The 13,613-nt window shown below is 42.3% G+C and overlaps 1 protein-coding gene and 1 long non-coding RNA gene across 2 annotated transcripts; both read left to right on the plus strand.

The window, feature by feature from the left end:
- The first annotated feature begins 2 nt into the window (after positions 1–2).
- Positions 3–1,926, plus strand: LOC138979808 (gem-associated protein 7-like). The gene is made up of 2 exons (XM_070352550.1): positions 3–90; positions 1,101–1,926. The coding sequence occupies exons 1-2, from the start codon at positions 73–75 to the stop codon at positions 1,371–1,373; spliced, it is 291 nt and encodes a 96-aa protein (XP_070208651.1). The 5' UTR covers positions 3–72; the 3' UTR covers positions 1,374–1,926.
- A 1,942-nt stretch (positions 1,927–3,868) lies between these two features.
- Positions 3,869–7,344, plus strand: LOC138979810 (uncharacterized). The gene is made up of 2 exons (XR_011460139.1): positions 3,869–5,175; positions 5,470–7,344. It is a non-coding gene; the product is annotated as an uncharacterized lncRNA (long non-coding RNA).
- The last annotated feature ends 6,269 nt before the right edge of the window (positions 7,345–13,613 follow it).

Below are 13,613 nucleotides of genomic sequence, written 5' to 3' on the forward strand. Positions count from 1 at the left end.
CGGTAATTCCAAACAACGTCGGAGAACGTGGGTGCGTGAGGGCAAGCTTTTGTGGTGCGCGCAGTCCTCAAAATGAGTGTTAACGTCATGGTGTGTATTCCTAATCAGCGTAGCCCTACTGTAGTCCGTAGTTTGCGTCACACGGTATTTACAGACATTCATTGAGGATAGTTGCCCTGCACATGGATTGCGTTGAACTTTAAGCGTGTTAACTAGACTACTCTGTAACTGTAAGCATTTCGTTTACATGCGTTGTACTTGTAGAACGAAAACCCTCGATTTGTGGGGAGGGGAAGCAACTCTATCGTGTAAGTGATGTCCCTTGGTTGCCCTACGTATGTCTTTTCTCGTCATTTTCGTCGATCAAACGACCAAATGAATTAATTATGCTTTAAGTTTGAAGCACAATCCGTCAATTAATTTCACGACAAATGTTCTTTGTCTTGGGACTTGTATCAAAGTAAGTAAAAAAAAAGTGCACTGGATTCTGAGCTATGAATTTAACACCCTAAAGTTCAAAATTACCTGTCTCATAATATGCCCCACAACAACTTGAAAAAATTAATGTGTTGAAGTGTGCATGGATCTGAGGTTTACAGTGGTCATCTCAAAACATCTCTAACCAAAGAATGTCAACCACTAGTTAGCATTAGGAAATGTTTAAGTGCACATACAGTTCAGTGTGGTATGCCTTAAATGGCTTAATTGGTTATTACAAGCCTAAATTAATGAATTTGTGATGATTTTGTTTGTTTAAGTTCAGTATGATAAAAGGTCTGTGTGCATTGTCATTGTGTGTGTGTAAACACTGTGAAAAGATATGTGGTGCAGTTCTACTACTACAGTCACACCTTCCCTGCCGACCAACAATGCTATCGATAATGACCACCTGCCCATTACAATTAATACGAACACCTGAAAAGTTTTTTTCTACATTACTCCCGTTTCCATAGTGACCATGCATGCATGTGCCAGTCTATAGGGACCACTTTTGGTTGGGACTGGGAGGTCGTTATGTTCCAGCATTCAATTTGAAGTTTTATATTTTATTACATATGTACATGTATCACTAAACCCAATTTTTTTTTCTTTCTGTACAGAGTGGGGATAGTGAAGAGCAGAAGCAGCAGCAGAGAACCTTCCTTAGGGAGCGCTATCTGCGCATGTTGGCCAGTCTCTCGGGGGTGGAGGCCTCTGTCAAAATGTACGACAAAACCACAGTGAGGTGTCTGCTGGGAGCATCTGATGTCGACTTTCAGCATCTTCAGGTGTCCAACCTCAACACGCCCATGGGCGTCTTGCCCAATGCCATGCTTCGGACCAAAGACGTTATTTCCATTCACATCCCCAGTGTGAAGAAGCCACTGAGTTGATGACTGATAGATCTTTGTATGTGCGAAAGATTCACCAGAAGATATATATCCATACAGTGTCGGATGCAAATTCATTGTTGCGACAGATGGTACAGTCATGTATTCAGTATTAAAGCTGTGGTCTATTTATGACTTTCCGGGGCTACGAGGTTGAAAAATTGGGATAAAATCATGTACAGAATTCTGTACAGCAAACGCTACCCGAAACCCCACCTATACGGCGTGTATGACCTTGAGAGCTTCAGTCAACGCTTGAATTTTGCAGTGGTAACATCCGGTTTGCTCTCTCAGAGCTGAGCATATTTGTCGAGAAGGATCGAGCAGAAAAAATAAACGACTTGGCAGGGATTCGAACTCAAGGCCTCGGGGCCTCGAAATGTCGGGGCCGATGTCTTAACTGCTAGGCCACTTCACCAGTGTTGTCAAAGATAAAAAAATTGATAATTTTATATCTTTCTACGCTTGAATTACCATTCATGCGTTGCAAAAACGTAAACATTGCCATTAAAATTTGCTTTTATCCCCGAGTACGCTAGTACTTGGGCTCAGCAGACTTTAATCGTGTGTCTGTCTGTGTGTGAGTCTGTGTGTGTGTGTGTGTCTTTCTCCACTTAACAGCTTATTGCTGGGAAGCTACTGGGCGCAGTTCGTTCAAAAGTTGATACACTAACTTGATAATAGGTCCGATTGATCGTATTAAAACTTCATAATGTTACCTGGGACCTAAATGCAAAATAATCCACAAAAACGACTCTTGGCGGTGGGCGCAATTCGCGGTGGGATAGAACTGCTGTTCGGCTAATAGAACAGCCAGCGACACCAGGCTTTGTGTGCGTGTGCCACTTCGCGTGCTTGCGCGACCTGAACGAGCAAAGTTAGCACCCTAGGCATTTGAGTACACTGGCAACATTGTCAGAGTTGGTGGCTTGGTGGAAAGCACGTCCGCCTATGACCGCAACACGGTGGCCTAGTGGTAAGGCTTCCGCCCAGTGAGCGGGAGGTCGTGGGTTCGAACCCCGGCCGGGTCATACCTAAGACTTTAAAATTGGCAATCTAGTGGCTGCTCCGCCTGGCGTCTGGCATTATGGGGTTAGTGCTAGGACTGGTTGGTCCGGTGTCAGAATAATGTGACTGGGTGAGACATGAAGCCTGTGCTGCGACTTCTGTCTTGTGTGTGGCACACGTTAAATGTCAAAGCAGCACCGCCCTGATATGGCCCTTTGTGGTCGGCTGGGCGTTAAGCAAACAAACAAACAAACAAAGAAACGTCCGCCTATGGCCAAAGTGATCTGGGTTCGATTCCCGGCATGGGCGATCTATTTTTGTAAAAAAAATTTTTTATTATTAAATTCTTGTTTACTATTGTTTATTATGAACGTTTTAATGTTTTATTTTACTCTAATAATTTTTTTAATTGTGTAAAATAAATAATTTTTTATTTATTTATTTATTTTTTTTTTAAATCCACGTGCACAAGACAAAAACTTTCATACTGGGGGAGCGAGACAGTCTGAAGAGTACCCGGGTCCAGCGCGAGCGTTTTTTTATTTGCAAACATGTTTCACGGAATCGCAGTACATGTTTAATAGCTGCGATATCTCTATTTACAACATGCAAGAAAAATTACATGTACAGTAATAAAATCTCTCCAAAGCTCTGTGCAGTTGAAAACAGACATCTAAGTAATAGTTATACATGTATTCACTTCTGAACAATGGGCGGATAGAGATATAAATCATGCTGCTTCAAGAATAACATAACATGAATTATCAATGTTTTTCCTTCTTTTTCTCGATTGGCGCAGTAGCCTAGTGGTTAGGACATGCGACACGAAGTCTCGAGGTCGAGAGTTCGAATCTTCGCCGGGGCGTTTATTTTTTCCCCTTGATCTCTCTTGAAGATAAAATATGATCAGTCTTGAGAGAGCAAACCGGATGTTATCCCTGCAAAATTCAAGCGTTGACTGAAGCTCTCAAGGTCATCCACGCCGTATAGGTGGGTTTTCGGGTAGCGTTTGCTGTACAGAATTCTGTACATGATTGTATCCCCATTTTTCAACCTCGTAGCCCCGGAAAGTCATAAATAGACCACAGCTTTAACTATAAGTATAACAGAATTCCATTGACTTGGGTCATGTTCTTCTATACAACAGATGGGATCGCCAATTAGATTTAGAGCGAGTGTTTTGGGTGAATATATGTATAGTCATATGCGTTTCTGATTCTGAGGTGTGTCATTTACATATGGTCAAACATTCTAATAGTATTAAGTTTTAAGTAATCTCATACAGCTTTCAACACACATTTGCACACACACACAAACACACTTACGAATTCAGAAACAGGAAAGGGTTCGACTGAATCAATTAAGCTTTGCAGTATGTCTGATTGATCAAAACAGCTAGTTTGTAGATGAATCTGTAGATATATATATATAGATAAAAGCTTGAATTGAGTACCGAGCAAGGGCGGATCAATTCACTTTGGAGGGGGGGGGGGGGGGGGGGGTTACAAAATGACTGCGAAGATACAAGTTGACGGCGCCGAAGGCGCCTAAGCCTCTAGGGGGGTCCGGAAATTTTTTTTATCCAAAGAAGCAAAATAGAGCTATCTGGTGCATCCTGAGCCAATAAATTACCTCTTTTTTGGGGGGGTGGGGGAGGGTTACGTAACCCGTGTAACCCCCCCCCCCAGATCCGCCCTTGCCGAGTTGTTTTCTTTGTTAGCAGTGCCTGTTACATCATTGAGTCACTTGAGAAAAAGTGACTCTATGTAATCGGTCAGTGTTAGTCTGTCCGGCCGGCCGTCCGGCCGGCCGGCCGTCCGTAGACACCACCTTAACGTTGGACTTTTCTCGGAAACTATCAAAGCGATCCGGCTCATATTTTGTTTAGTCGTGACCTCCAATGACCTCTACACTTTAACGATGGTTTCGTTGACCTTTGACCTTTTTCAAGGTCACAGGTCAGCGTCAAAGGAAAAATTAGACATTTTATATCTTTGACAAAGTTCATCGGATGTGATTGAAACTTTGTAGGATTATTCTTTACATCAAAGTATTTACATCTGTAGCCTTTTACGAACGTTATCAGAAAAACAAGGGAGATAACTAGCCTTTTCTGTTCGGCAACACACAACTTAACGTTGGGCTTTTCTCGGAAACTATAAAAGTGACCGGGCTCAAATTTTATGTGAACGTGACTCCCAGTGACCTCTACACTTTGACGTCTGCTTTGGTGACCTTTGACCTTTTTCAAGGTCACAGGTATGTCTTGAAGGAAAAAAATTGAAATATCATATCTCTGAAACTATTCATCGGATTTGATTCAAACTTTATAGGATTATTCTTTACATCAAATTATTTACATCTGTATTGTGTTGTGAATAGCAATTTCTTCCTGTCCATCTGATGCCTCATATAATATTCAGAACTGCGAAAGTGACTCGATCGAGCGTTTGCTCTTCTTGTTTTAGACTTTAGCCTAATAGGGTTGGCAATTGTGTAATGCTTGGTCACAGCCCTCTGGCTGGGATTCTGTCCTAAAGCTATTATGAAATCTTTGACATTGTTGTAATTTTGTATTTTTGTTGTTGTAAATGCTGTGATACTAACGCAGCGTCTTGGCCCATCACTACGTGGCTCGGTAGGTCAGTTGGTAGAGCACTGGACTTGTGATCCTATGGTCACATGTTCGAATACGGGACATGGGTCAACATTATGTGCAGACTGAGAGGCGATATCCATGTTCCATTCTCGTGTCACCACTGTGGCACCTAAAAGACCTCGGTCATTCTGCCATAAGGCAAAAAAAAAAAATAGGTGTGGTTACGGTAACATAGCCAAAAAAAATAGGGTAGGTAGGTAGGCAATCACTTTTCTTTTTTTTAACTTTTTTTTCTAATGTGTACAAATTAAACCTACTTGACAGGGAAATAAGTGTGCGACTCGGGCGCTTTCGCTTTCATTGCGTTTTTTGCACTCGTTTTTGTTTTTTTTGTTTTTTTTGACAAATGTAATAAAAAGTTATAGGATCGGCCCCTAAAAATAGGGTAGGTCGGGTTACCGTAACCACACCTATTTTTTTTTTAGGCCTAAGTGCAGGTGGCTGCATGATTACACCTAAACTCTCGCACACCTGGGTAGTGACTCTGTTGCTACTAGCTTTCCACTTGGGAGGATTGGCGACCCGGATTCCCAGCGATGGGATAATAAAGTTATCAAGTTATCACTGCGCGGCTCAGCTTTACATCATGCACTCGTTTTATGCTGGCGAGATAGAATCGCAGCCTTGTGCCCGAGTACTGCCTACAATAGGAAAGTAAGAAAACGGGCTGGCACCTTGTATGAACAACCAGATTGTATAATTGCATCACAGCGTTTGACCATAGCATGTGTTGAAAAAAGGGATGAGCTAAAGTTGTCTATGTATGCCTGTATTCATGTGCATTAGTGAACATGAGTGTGAAAAATGTAGATTGGCAAAATGATATAATCATTCAATTAGGTTTCCATTGAAATGTCAAACTATTTTGTGCACTTTTACCTGAGAGTAGGTTTTTTTTTAGTGCTAAAATATCCCCTCGCGGGTTAGGGGGAAGAATTTACCCGATGCTCCCCAGCATGTCGTAAGAGGCGACTAACGGATTCTGTTTCTCCTTTTACCCTTGTTAAGTGTTTCTTGTATAGAATATAGTCAATTTTTGTAAAGATTTTAGTCAAGCAGTATGTAAGAAATGTTAAGTCCTTTGTACTGGAAACTTGCATTCTCCCAGTAAGGTAATATATTGTACTACGTTGCAAGCCCCTGGAGCAAATTTTTGATTAGTGCTTTTGTGAACAAGAAACAAGAAAGAAATTGACAAGTGGCTCTATCCCATCTCCCCCCTTTCCCCGTCGCGATATAACCTTCGTGGTTGAAAACGATGTAAAACACCAAATAAAGAAAGAAAGAAAGTGCTAAAATAAAGGCAATAACACACGCGTGGTCAACGGAATATATGTTGCTGTATATATGTTGGATACTGTATATATGTCAGGATGCTAAATTGAATAGAGTTTTGTTCAAAGTATCCCCAGCCATAAGAAATGGGTCCGCGTAAGCCTTCTTTTTCTTGTCGCTGCTGACGCTGGTTAACATCATTAAATTTGCTACGAAAGAAAAGTGTTCAGTATTAATTGTAGTTGAGCTTATCAGTTGCAGAGTTTGCAGTACAGCTGTGTATTGTTATGTTTGATATCTGTCTCTTTTGCATTCCCATGTTGGCTTCAGGACAAGTGTGTTGATTCCAATAAATGGCCAGTGTATGTGTGTAGTGTGTGTGTTTGCGTTTGTGTGTAAGAGGGAGACAGACAGAGAGAAAGAACGCCCCCCGCGGGTAAGGGGGAGTCCCATTTTGGTTGGGATGAGAAAGAATTTACCCGATGTTCCCCAGCATGTCGTAAGATGCGACTAACGGATTCTGTTTCTCCTTTTTACCCTTGTTAAGTGTTTCTTGTATAGAATATAGTGTTTGTAAAGATTTTAGTCAAGCAGTATGTAAGAAATGTTAAGTCCTTTGTACTGGAAACTTGCATTCTCCCAGTAAGGTAATATATTGTACTGCCCCCCGCGGGTTAGGGGGAAGAATTTACCCGATGCTCCCCAGCATGTCGTAAGAGGCGACTAACGGATTCTGTTTCTCTTTTTACCCTTGTTAAGTGTTTCTTGTATAGAATATAGTCAATTTTTGTAAAGATTTTAGTCAAGCAGTATGTAAGAAATGTTAAGTCCTTTGTACTGGAAACTTGCATTCTCCCAGTAAGGTAATACATTGTACTACGTTGCAAGCCCCTGGAGCAAATTTTTGATTAGTGCTTTTGTGAACAAGAAACAATTGACAAGTGGCTCTATCCCATCTCCCCCCTTTCCCCGTCGCGATATAACCTTCGTGGTTGAAAACGACGTTAAACACCAAAAAAAGAAAGAATATATTGTACTACGTTGCAAGCCCCTGGAGCAAATTTTTGATTAGTGCTTTTGTGAACAAGAAACAATTGACAAGTGGCTCTATCCCATCTCCCCCCTTCCCTCCGTCGCGATATAACCTTGAATGGTTGAAAACGACGTTAAACACCAAATAAAGAGAGAAAGAACGAACGAAAACTTGATCTTTATTACTCACACACCCACACACACACTCACCCACACACACACACGCACGCACGCACAGAGAGGGAGACAGACTGAGAGGGATATATCATATTATATACAAAGGCGGCATGTAAAAACATCATTATGTGTGACTCTAGTCTGTTTCAACTCGCCTGCAACAGCGGAAGTTTGAAAGGACAATTTTGTTTTGTATTTACTTTTATCGCACTCAAAAAGGATGGGGTCATATACTACCTTCATTGGTTTATATTATCAATCAAATATCTACAAGCCAAGGACGTTTTCCAGCCACGATATCGCAGACACAAACAGATCAATAATAAAGTTAAAAAAATTATAATACAAAAAAGCGACACACATGTACCGTTGAGGTCAATGAGATACGATTAAATAAGATCAAGATAAAGAAATATATATAATAGACAACCTTTCACTAAATAAAAACAAGAGGCGAAGCCTTCAAGGCTCACGTAAGAAATAAACAAACAGTAACACAAACTCAATCACTCCGTCACACATACACACCCACACACACAGTAAGCTTAGGTGACACTGTGCAAGAAAGAGAGACACTAGATCTAGATCTGTCTGTCTGCATGTAGCCTACTTACAGGGACACGACTGCCAAATAGTCTCGGCCCGCTCAAAATAACAATGACCGAGACCACACACACCACGCGAGAGAGAAAGACTACAGGGAGGCATGCCGTCATGATGCATTAATTGACGTCAAACACTTTTGACCGTGACGTAATCTTATGCGAGCTTTATCCATAGTCTTGGATAACCACTCACACATAGACTCGGAAATGTTAAAGTTTCTACCACAGACATACACACGCACAAACACACACACACACGCACACACACACGCACAAACGCACAAACGCACAGACAGACAAAGTTACGATCGCATAGGCTACACTTCGTGAGCCAAAAAGTGTAAACGTGAGCGTAAGTTGACAAGTACAACCATCACTGACTAATGGTTAGCTATGCCACACAGGGGAGTGAGATTTTTCTCCACATGATAATCTCAAGTGAACAACTGAAGTGAAAGATTAACTGAATTAGTTGGTCACGACAGCGCGAAAGTAGTCGTTCCGATTCTCTGTGAAAGTGCTTTCCGTCTTGCGTGCGTACAATTATGTGTGTGTGTGCGTGTGTACGTGCGTGGGTGTGGCGTGTGTGTGTGATATCAAACTGAGCATTAACTGGCGAGGAAATGTCATGATGAGGTGTTAAGTGCCCAAACCGAATCGGGTGGCGACGTACTATGATTAGACAGTGGCCTCCATCGCCCCTATGTATACATGTGTGGCCCAGCAGGACTGACCAGCCGCTCGGCTCTAACTCAACTCTACACATTTTTTTTTTACAGTAAGAAAGGAATATAGAAGAGAAAAAAGTAACATTTTTTGATAAGAAAACTTGCAAATTACGTAGTTAATTGTGCAAATGTTTATTTTATGCAATTGTGAAAGAAAAAAAATAAAGACAGAAAAAAGGAAACATGTTTTGTTAATGCAGTTAGTTTATTTCAAAAATGTTGATTTTGAGTACCTGCTTAGACTATTTTGATAATATTATAATTGCTCTGGGAGAAAAAAAGTACATGGGGGAAAAACATCCATATTTACCAAATCGATCTCATTTTGGGCTGCCGAGGTTGAACTTTGGGTAACATCTAATAATTAAAAATTGTTTCATCTGTGTGTGCAGATTTTAATTTAATATATTTATTTATTTAAAGATACAATTTTAAATTGTTGTTGTTTTTGTTGCCGGAGTTGGTGGTTTTATTTTATATGATCACAGAAGTACAGCAGCTTTATACTTATTCTGGCGCTTTTCAATAAATGTTGGAACTGAGAATTAAAGAAGAAAACCCACAACAACACACACCCAAAGACTGTCACCACAGTAACCGTTCTGGAACCACCATTCTAGTATCTCTCTCGCATCTCCACTCATATTCTGGTATCTCCACTCTCGTTCTGGCACCACCATTCTCACTCCGTCACCAACAGTCAGCACCAGTCCGGAACAACCATGCTCACTCTGGTACCGCTCTAGCTAGCACCATCAGTTTAATTCCTTCTGGCACCGACACTTTCGCTCTTGCATCACGCGCTTGGCAACTGGTCTGGTACAGGTTTGGCTCCTTCATTTTCATTCTGGCACCACGACTCTCACTCTGGCACCGGATTCACTTTTGCATCAGGCTTTTGGCACTGGTCTGGCACGGGTCTACCTCTTCCATTTTCATTCTAGTACCACCACTCTCACTCTGGCACCACCACTTTGGCACTGGCACCGATTTGGCACAACCATTCTCATTATGGCACCACCACTTTCACTTTTGCATCACGCTCTTGGCACTGGTATGGCACGGGTCTATTTCTTCCATTTTCATTCTGGCACCACCACTCTCACTGTAACACCACCACTCTCGCTCTGGCACCACCATTCTCATGTTGGTACCACCATTTTCACTCTTGCATCACGTTCTTGGCACTAGTCTGGCACGGGTCTGGTTCCTCAATTTTCAATCCACATCCATACGCACAGACACACACACATGCACACACATTCATGCACATCACATTGGTACCATGTCTTGCAGCGGGGAACACACGTACCCGGCAGACACACAAACACACAAACACACATACATATTGACGAGAGTGGGAATCGAACCCACGACTTGGGAGTTGACAGTGTTTGAATACTGTCGCTCTTATCCCCGCGGTCACTCTGCTCGCTTGAAAGTCAAGAAAATTAGTAAATACATGTATCAAGTTTTAACTGAGCGAATGTTCTCTGAAGAAAGAATCAACAAACATGGATAAAACCGAGGACCACAGAGCGATGATAACATGTATTTCACTGTCCAGTTACCTGTCGTCGAGGTTGCGAAAGGTGGGCTGACAAGTACACAAAAACGCGTGCGCGCATTTATGTTATGCCGCGTGTGTGTCACGGTGTGTGTGTGTGTGTCGTGTGTGTGTGTATGTGTGTGTGTGTGCGTGAAAGTGTGCGTGCATGTGTGTGTGTGCGTGCGTACGTGCATGCATGCACTGTGATAACACTGACACCATATCAAGAATGGTAGGAGAAATCACGCAAATATCTAACGTTTCAGGTACGGCTTTCTTTGTTGTTGTTGTTGTTGTTGTTGTTGTTAAGGAGGAGGTGGGCGGAGATTTGTATGCCCTCCAAAATCCCCCGACCTCTGCCCATGATTTTGTAGATTTGTTTTGTACATTTTGACGTAGATTTCCAAAAGTATCTGTGTGCATGTACACTCTTCAATTAAAGGATCGGTTGAAAAAACGGATCTAATTATAAAAAATTGCCAAAAAATTAAACATCGACATAATAATTAAAAGATTAATGTGTTTGAATTAACAAATGAACAATGAGTCTTGACCTATAATTTTGTTTGGCAGGCAGAGGTAATTGGATCCCTTTGTGGGACTTCTCAAAAGCTCTGCATTTTGGAAGAAAAAGGGTGTTTTTTTTATAGCCCCATGAAATTTGCGGAACGCATGCCAGTGCAAAAGGTTGTGATGCACGTGCTACAACAGGGTCCTGGCTATGAACATCGCTCACCAGCTTGTGTTTAAAGGTTGACACGCTGACACAATTATGCACAGTAGCAACATGCCCCCACGAAGAAAACTGAGCGATTTGGATAGAGGAAGGGCAAGAGGATGGTTACAAGACGGTGTTGCTGCCAGGCAAGTGGCCCAGAGGCTTGCAGTGGCTCCCTCTGTCATCATCAGACTAAAACAGAGATTCCAAGCAACTGAAAGAGTGCAGGAGCGACAACGTTCTGGTCAGCCCAGAGTCACCACACAAAGAGAGGATCGCTTCATTCAGAGGCAGGCCATGCAACAAAGAATGGCTACGGAAAACAACATTAGGCAACGCCTACAAGCTACCACCAACACTGTTGTTAGTGGTCAGACGATCCGAAACCGCTTACACAACATTGGCTTGCGTGCAAGGCGTCCAGTCCGAGGAACAACCCTGACTGCTAATCACCGAGCAGCTTGCCGAGTCTGGTGCACTCAACATGTGAGGTGGCAACATCAGCCGGTGGGCTCAGGTGTTGTTTACAGATGAGTCCCGCTTTTGCTTGGAACCTGCAGATGGTCGCATCCGAGTGTGGAGGGCGCTTCGCAGAAGGCGCTGTTCTGGAGCGACAGCGTTTTGGCGGAGGCTCTGTGATGGTCTGGGGAGGGATCAGCACACGTCTAAGGACACCTCTGTACCATGTAGTGGGCAACTTGACCGGTGTCCGCTACCAGAATGAGATCCTGCAACCCCTGGTCGTTCCAGCCCTTCAAGCGATCGGCCCTCATGCGATTCTTCAGGATGACAACGCACCTCCCTATCGCTCTGCAGCTGTAAGCACCTTCACGATCATCCAGCAGGCCAGGGTCAACAGGATGCTGTGGCCAGCCAACAGCCCAGACCTGAACCCCATAGAGCACATGTGGGACGAGCTTTGTCGTCGGGTACAGCAACATCACCCTCCTCCTGCCAATCTGGGTCAACTGCTGCAATGGCTCCAGCAGGAGTGGAATGGAGTTCCCAGAGCATTCATATGCAACCTGATCCACTCCATGCGCCAACGATGTGTTGAATGCCTGGCACACAACGGAGGGCACACACGTTATTGACACTGATTCACATTGTTGTGAATTCCATTTTCGAGGGTTGTCACGTTTGACACACTCTAGCTAAACATGCCGATTGTCGCTGCCGCGTTCGATCTTTGCTTTGTTTGTCATTACTCCTTGGTTGTTCAATTATATAATTTTTAAAAAAAGAAAGAATTCGGTCTTGTCTGTTTTGTGTGGCGTGCTTGTAAAAAAGTGATCCTTAACTTTTTTGAAGAGTGTATATGTTTTCAGTAGTCCCTCATTGGACGAGGGCTAGATAAAGAAAAACACCGCTTTTGTATACCACTCCATCACCTTAAAAAAAATAAACACTAATCTGATTTGATTTGATCTCTGTTTGTGTTTGTTCATACGATGCTGGTGTGTAGGGCCTATGCCTCGGTGTGTTCGCACGCGACGGTGTTTGTGTATCAAACAAATTCAGTGTGTGGAATACAAATTATTCTAGGGCGCTCATAGTATTAAGAATGGGATTGCTCTCATGTATGGTTCATGGGGACTCACGGCAGGCGTTTGCCCATGCGCCGCATAATGTCGGCCGGCTTTTTTTTTTTTGCAATCGATATGATTATGCTTTATGATCCTGTGTTTGTGTTATTCTAGGGCGCTTCGTGAAATGCGATGTGGTGCCAAAAAACCTTTTCCATGTTTATGTAAAATGAAAAGTTTTCTTATTTTATTATAATTATTTTATTGTTCGCTCATCACTGTAGTCTTCGTGGCGTAACGGTTAAGCCGTGCGCTCGTAGTACTAAATTTGCTTTTCTGACCAAAGGGAACTTTTAACAAGGGAAACAACCAAGCCACTAATCATTACACAGTGTTGGGCGCAAAGTAAGAATCCGGGGCAGAGTTGGAATAATCGGGATTTCCCCGAAACCTCATTTGATACAAGATACAAGATATTTATTCACCAATTTTGCAAAAGGATTTCATCTTGGCACGGCACGGTAAAAATAAAATAAAAACCAACCAGACACATATGCAGACACACATCACCATGCATGCATACATACGTACATTACACTGTCATGCACACACAGACACAACTCACACACACACACACACACACACACAATTATTTACATTCTCACACATAACCAGCCACATATCTACATCACAAATTCACATCGTCGCCTTGTAAACGTAAAGACCATATCAGTTTAAAAGGGGTGCCAGTAATATCAATACAACATTAGTGAATACTAGAACAATACCTAAAATTTATAATCCATTTAAAAGTAAGTAGTACATGTAATTATTATCATTTAGTCAGATCATCACATAAAATTATATAATCATGATCTAGACAGTTTAAAACAACAGTATTAACAGACTATCACAGATCCACTCAAGCACCTGAACTTAGAGTCGCATTGCACAAAACTACTACCA

This window comes from Littorina saxatilis, linkage group LG11 (genome assembly GCF_037325665.1).
Source record: "Littorina saxatilis isolate snail1 linkage group LG11, US_GU_Lsax_2.0, whole genome shotgun sequence".
Taxonomy (NCBI): Eukaryota; Metazoa; Mollusca; class Gastropoda; order Littorinimorpha; family Littorinidae; genus Littorina; species Littorina saxatilis.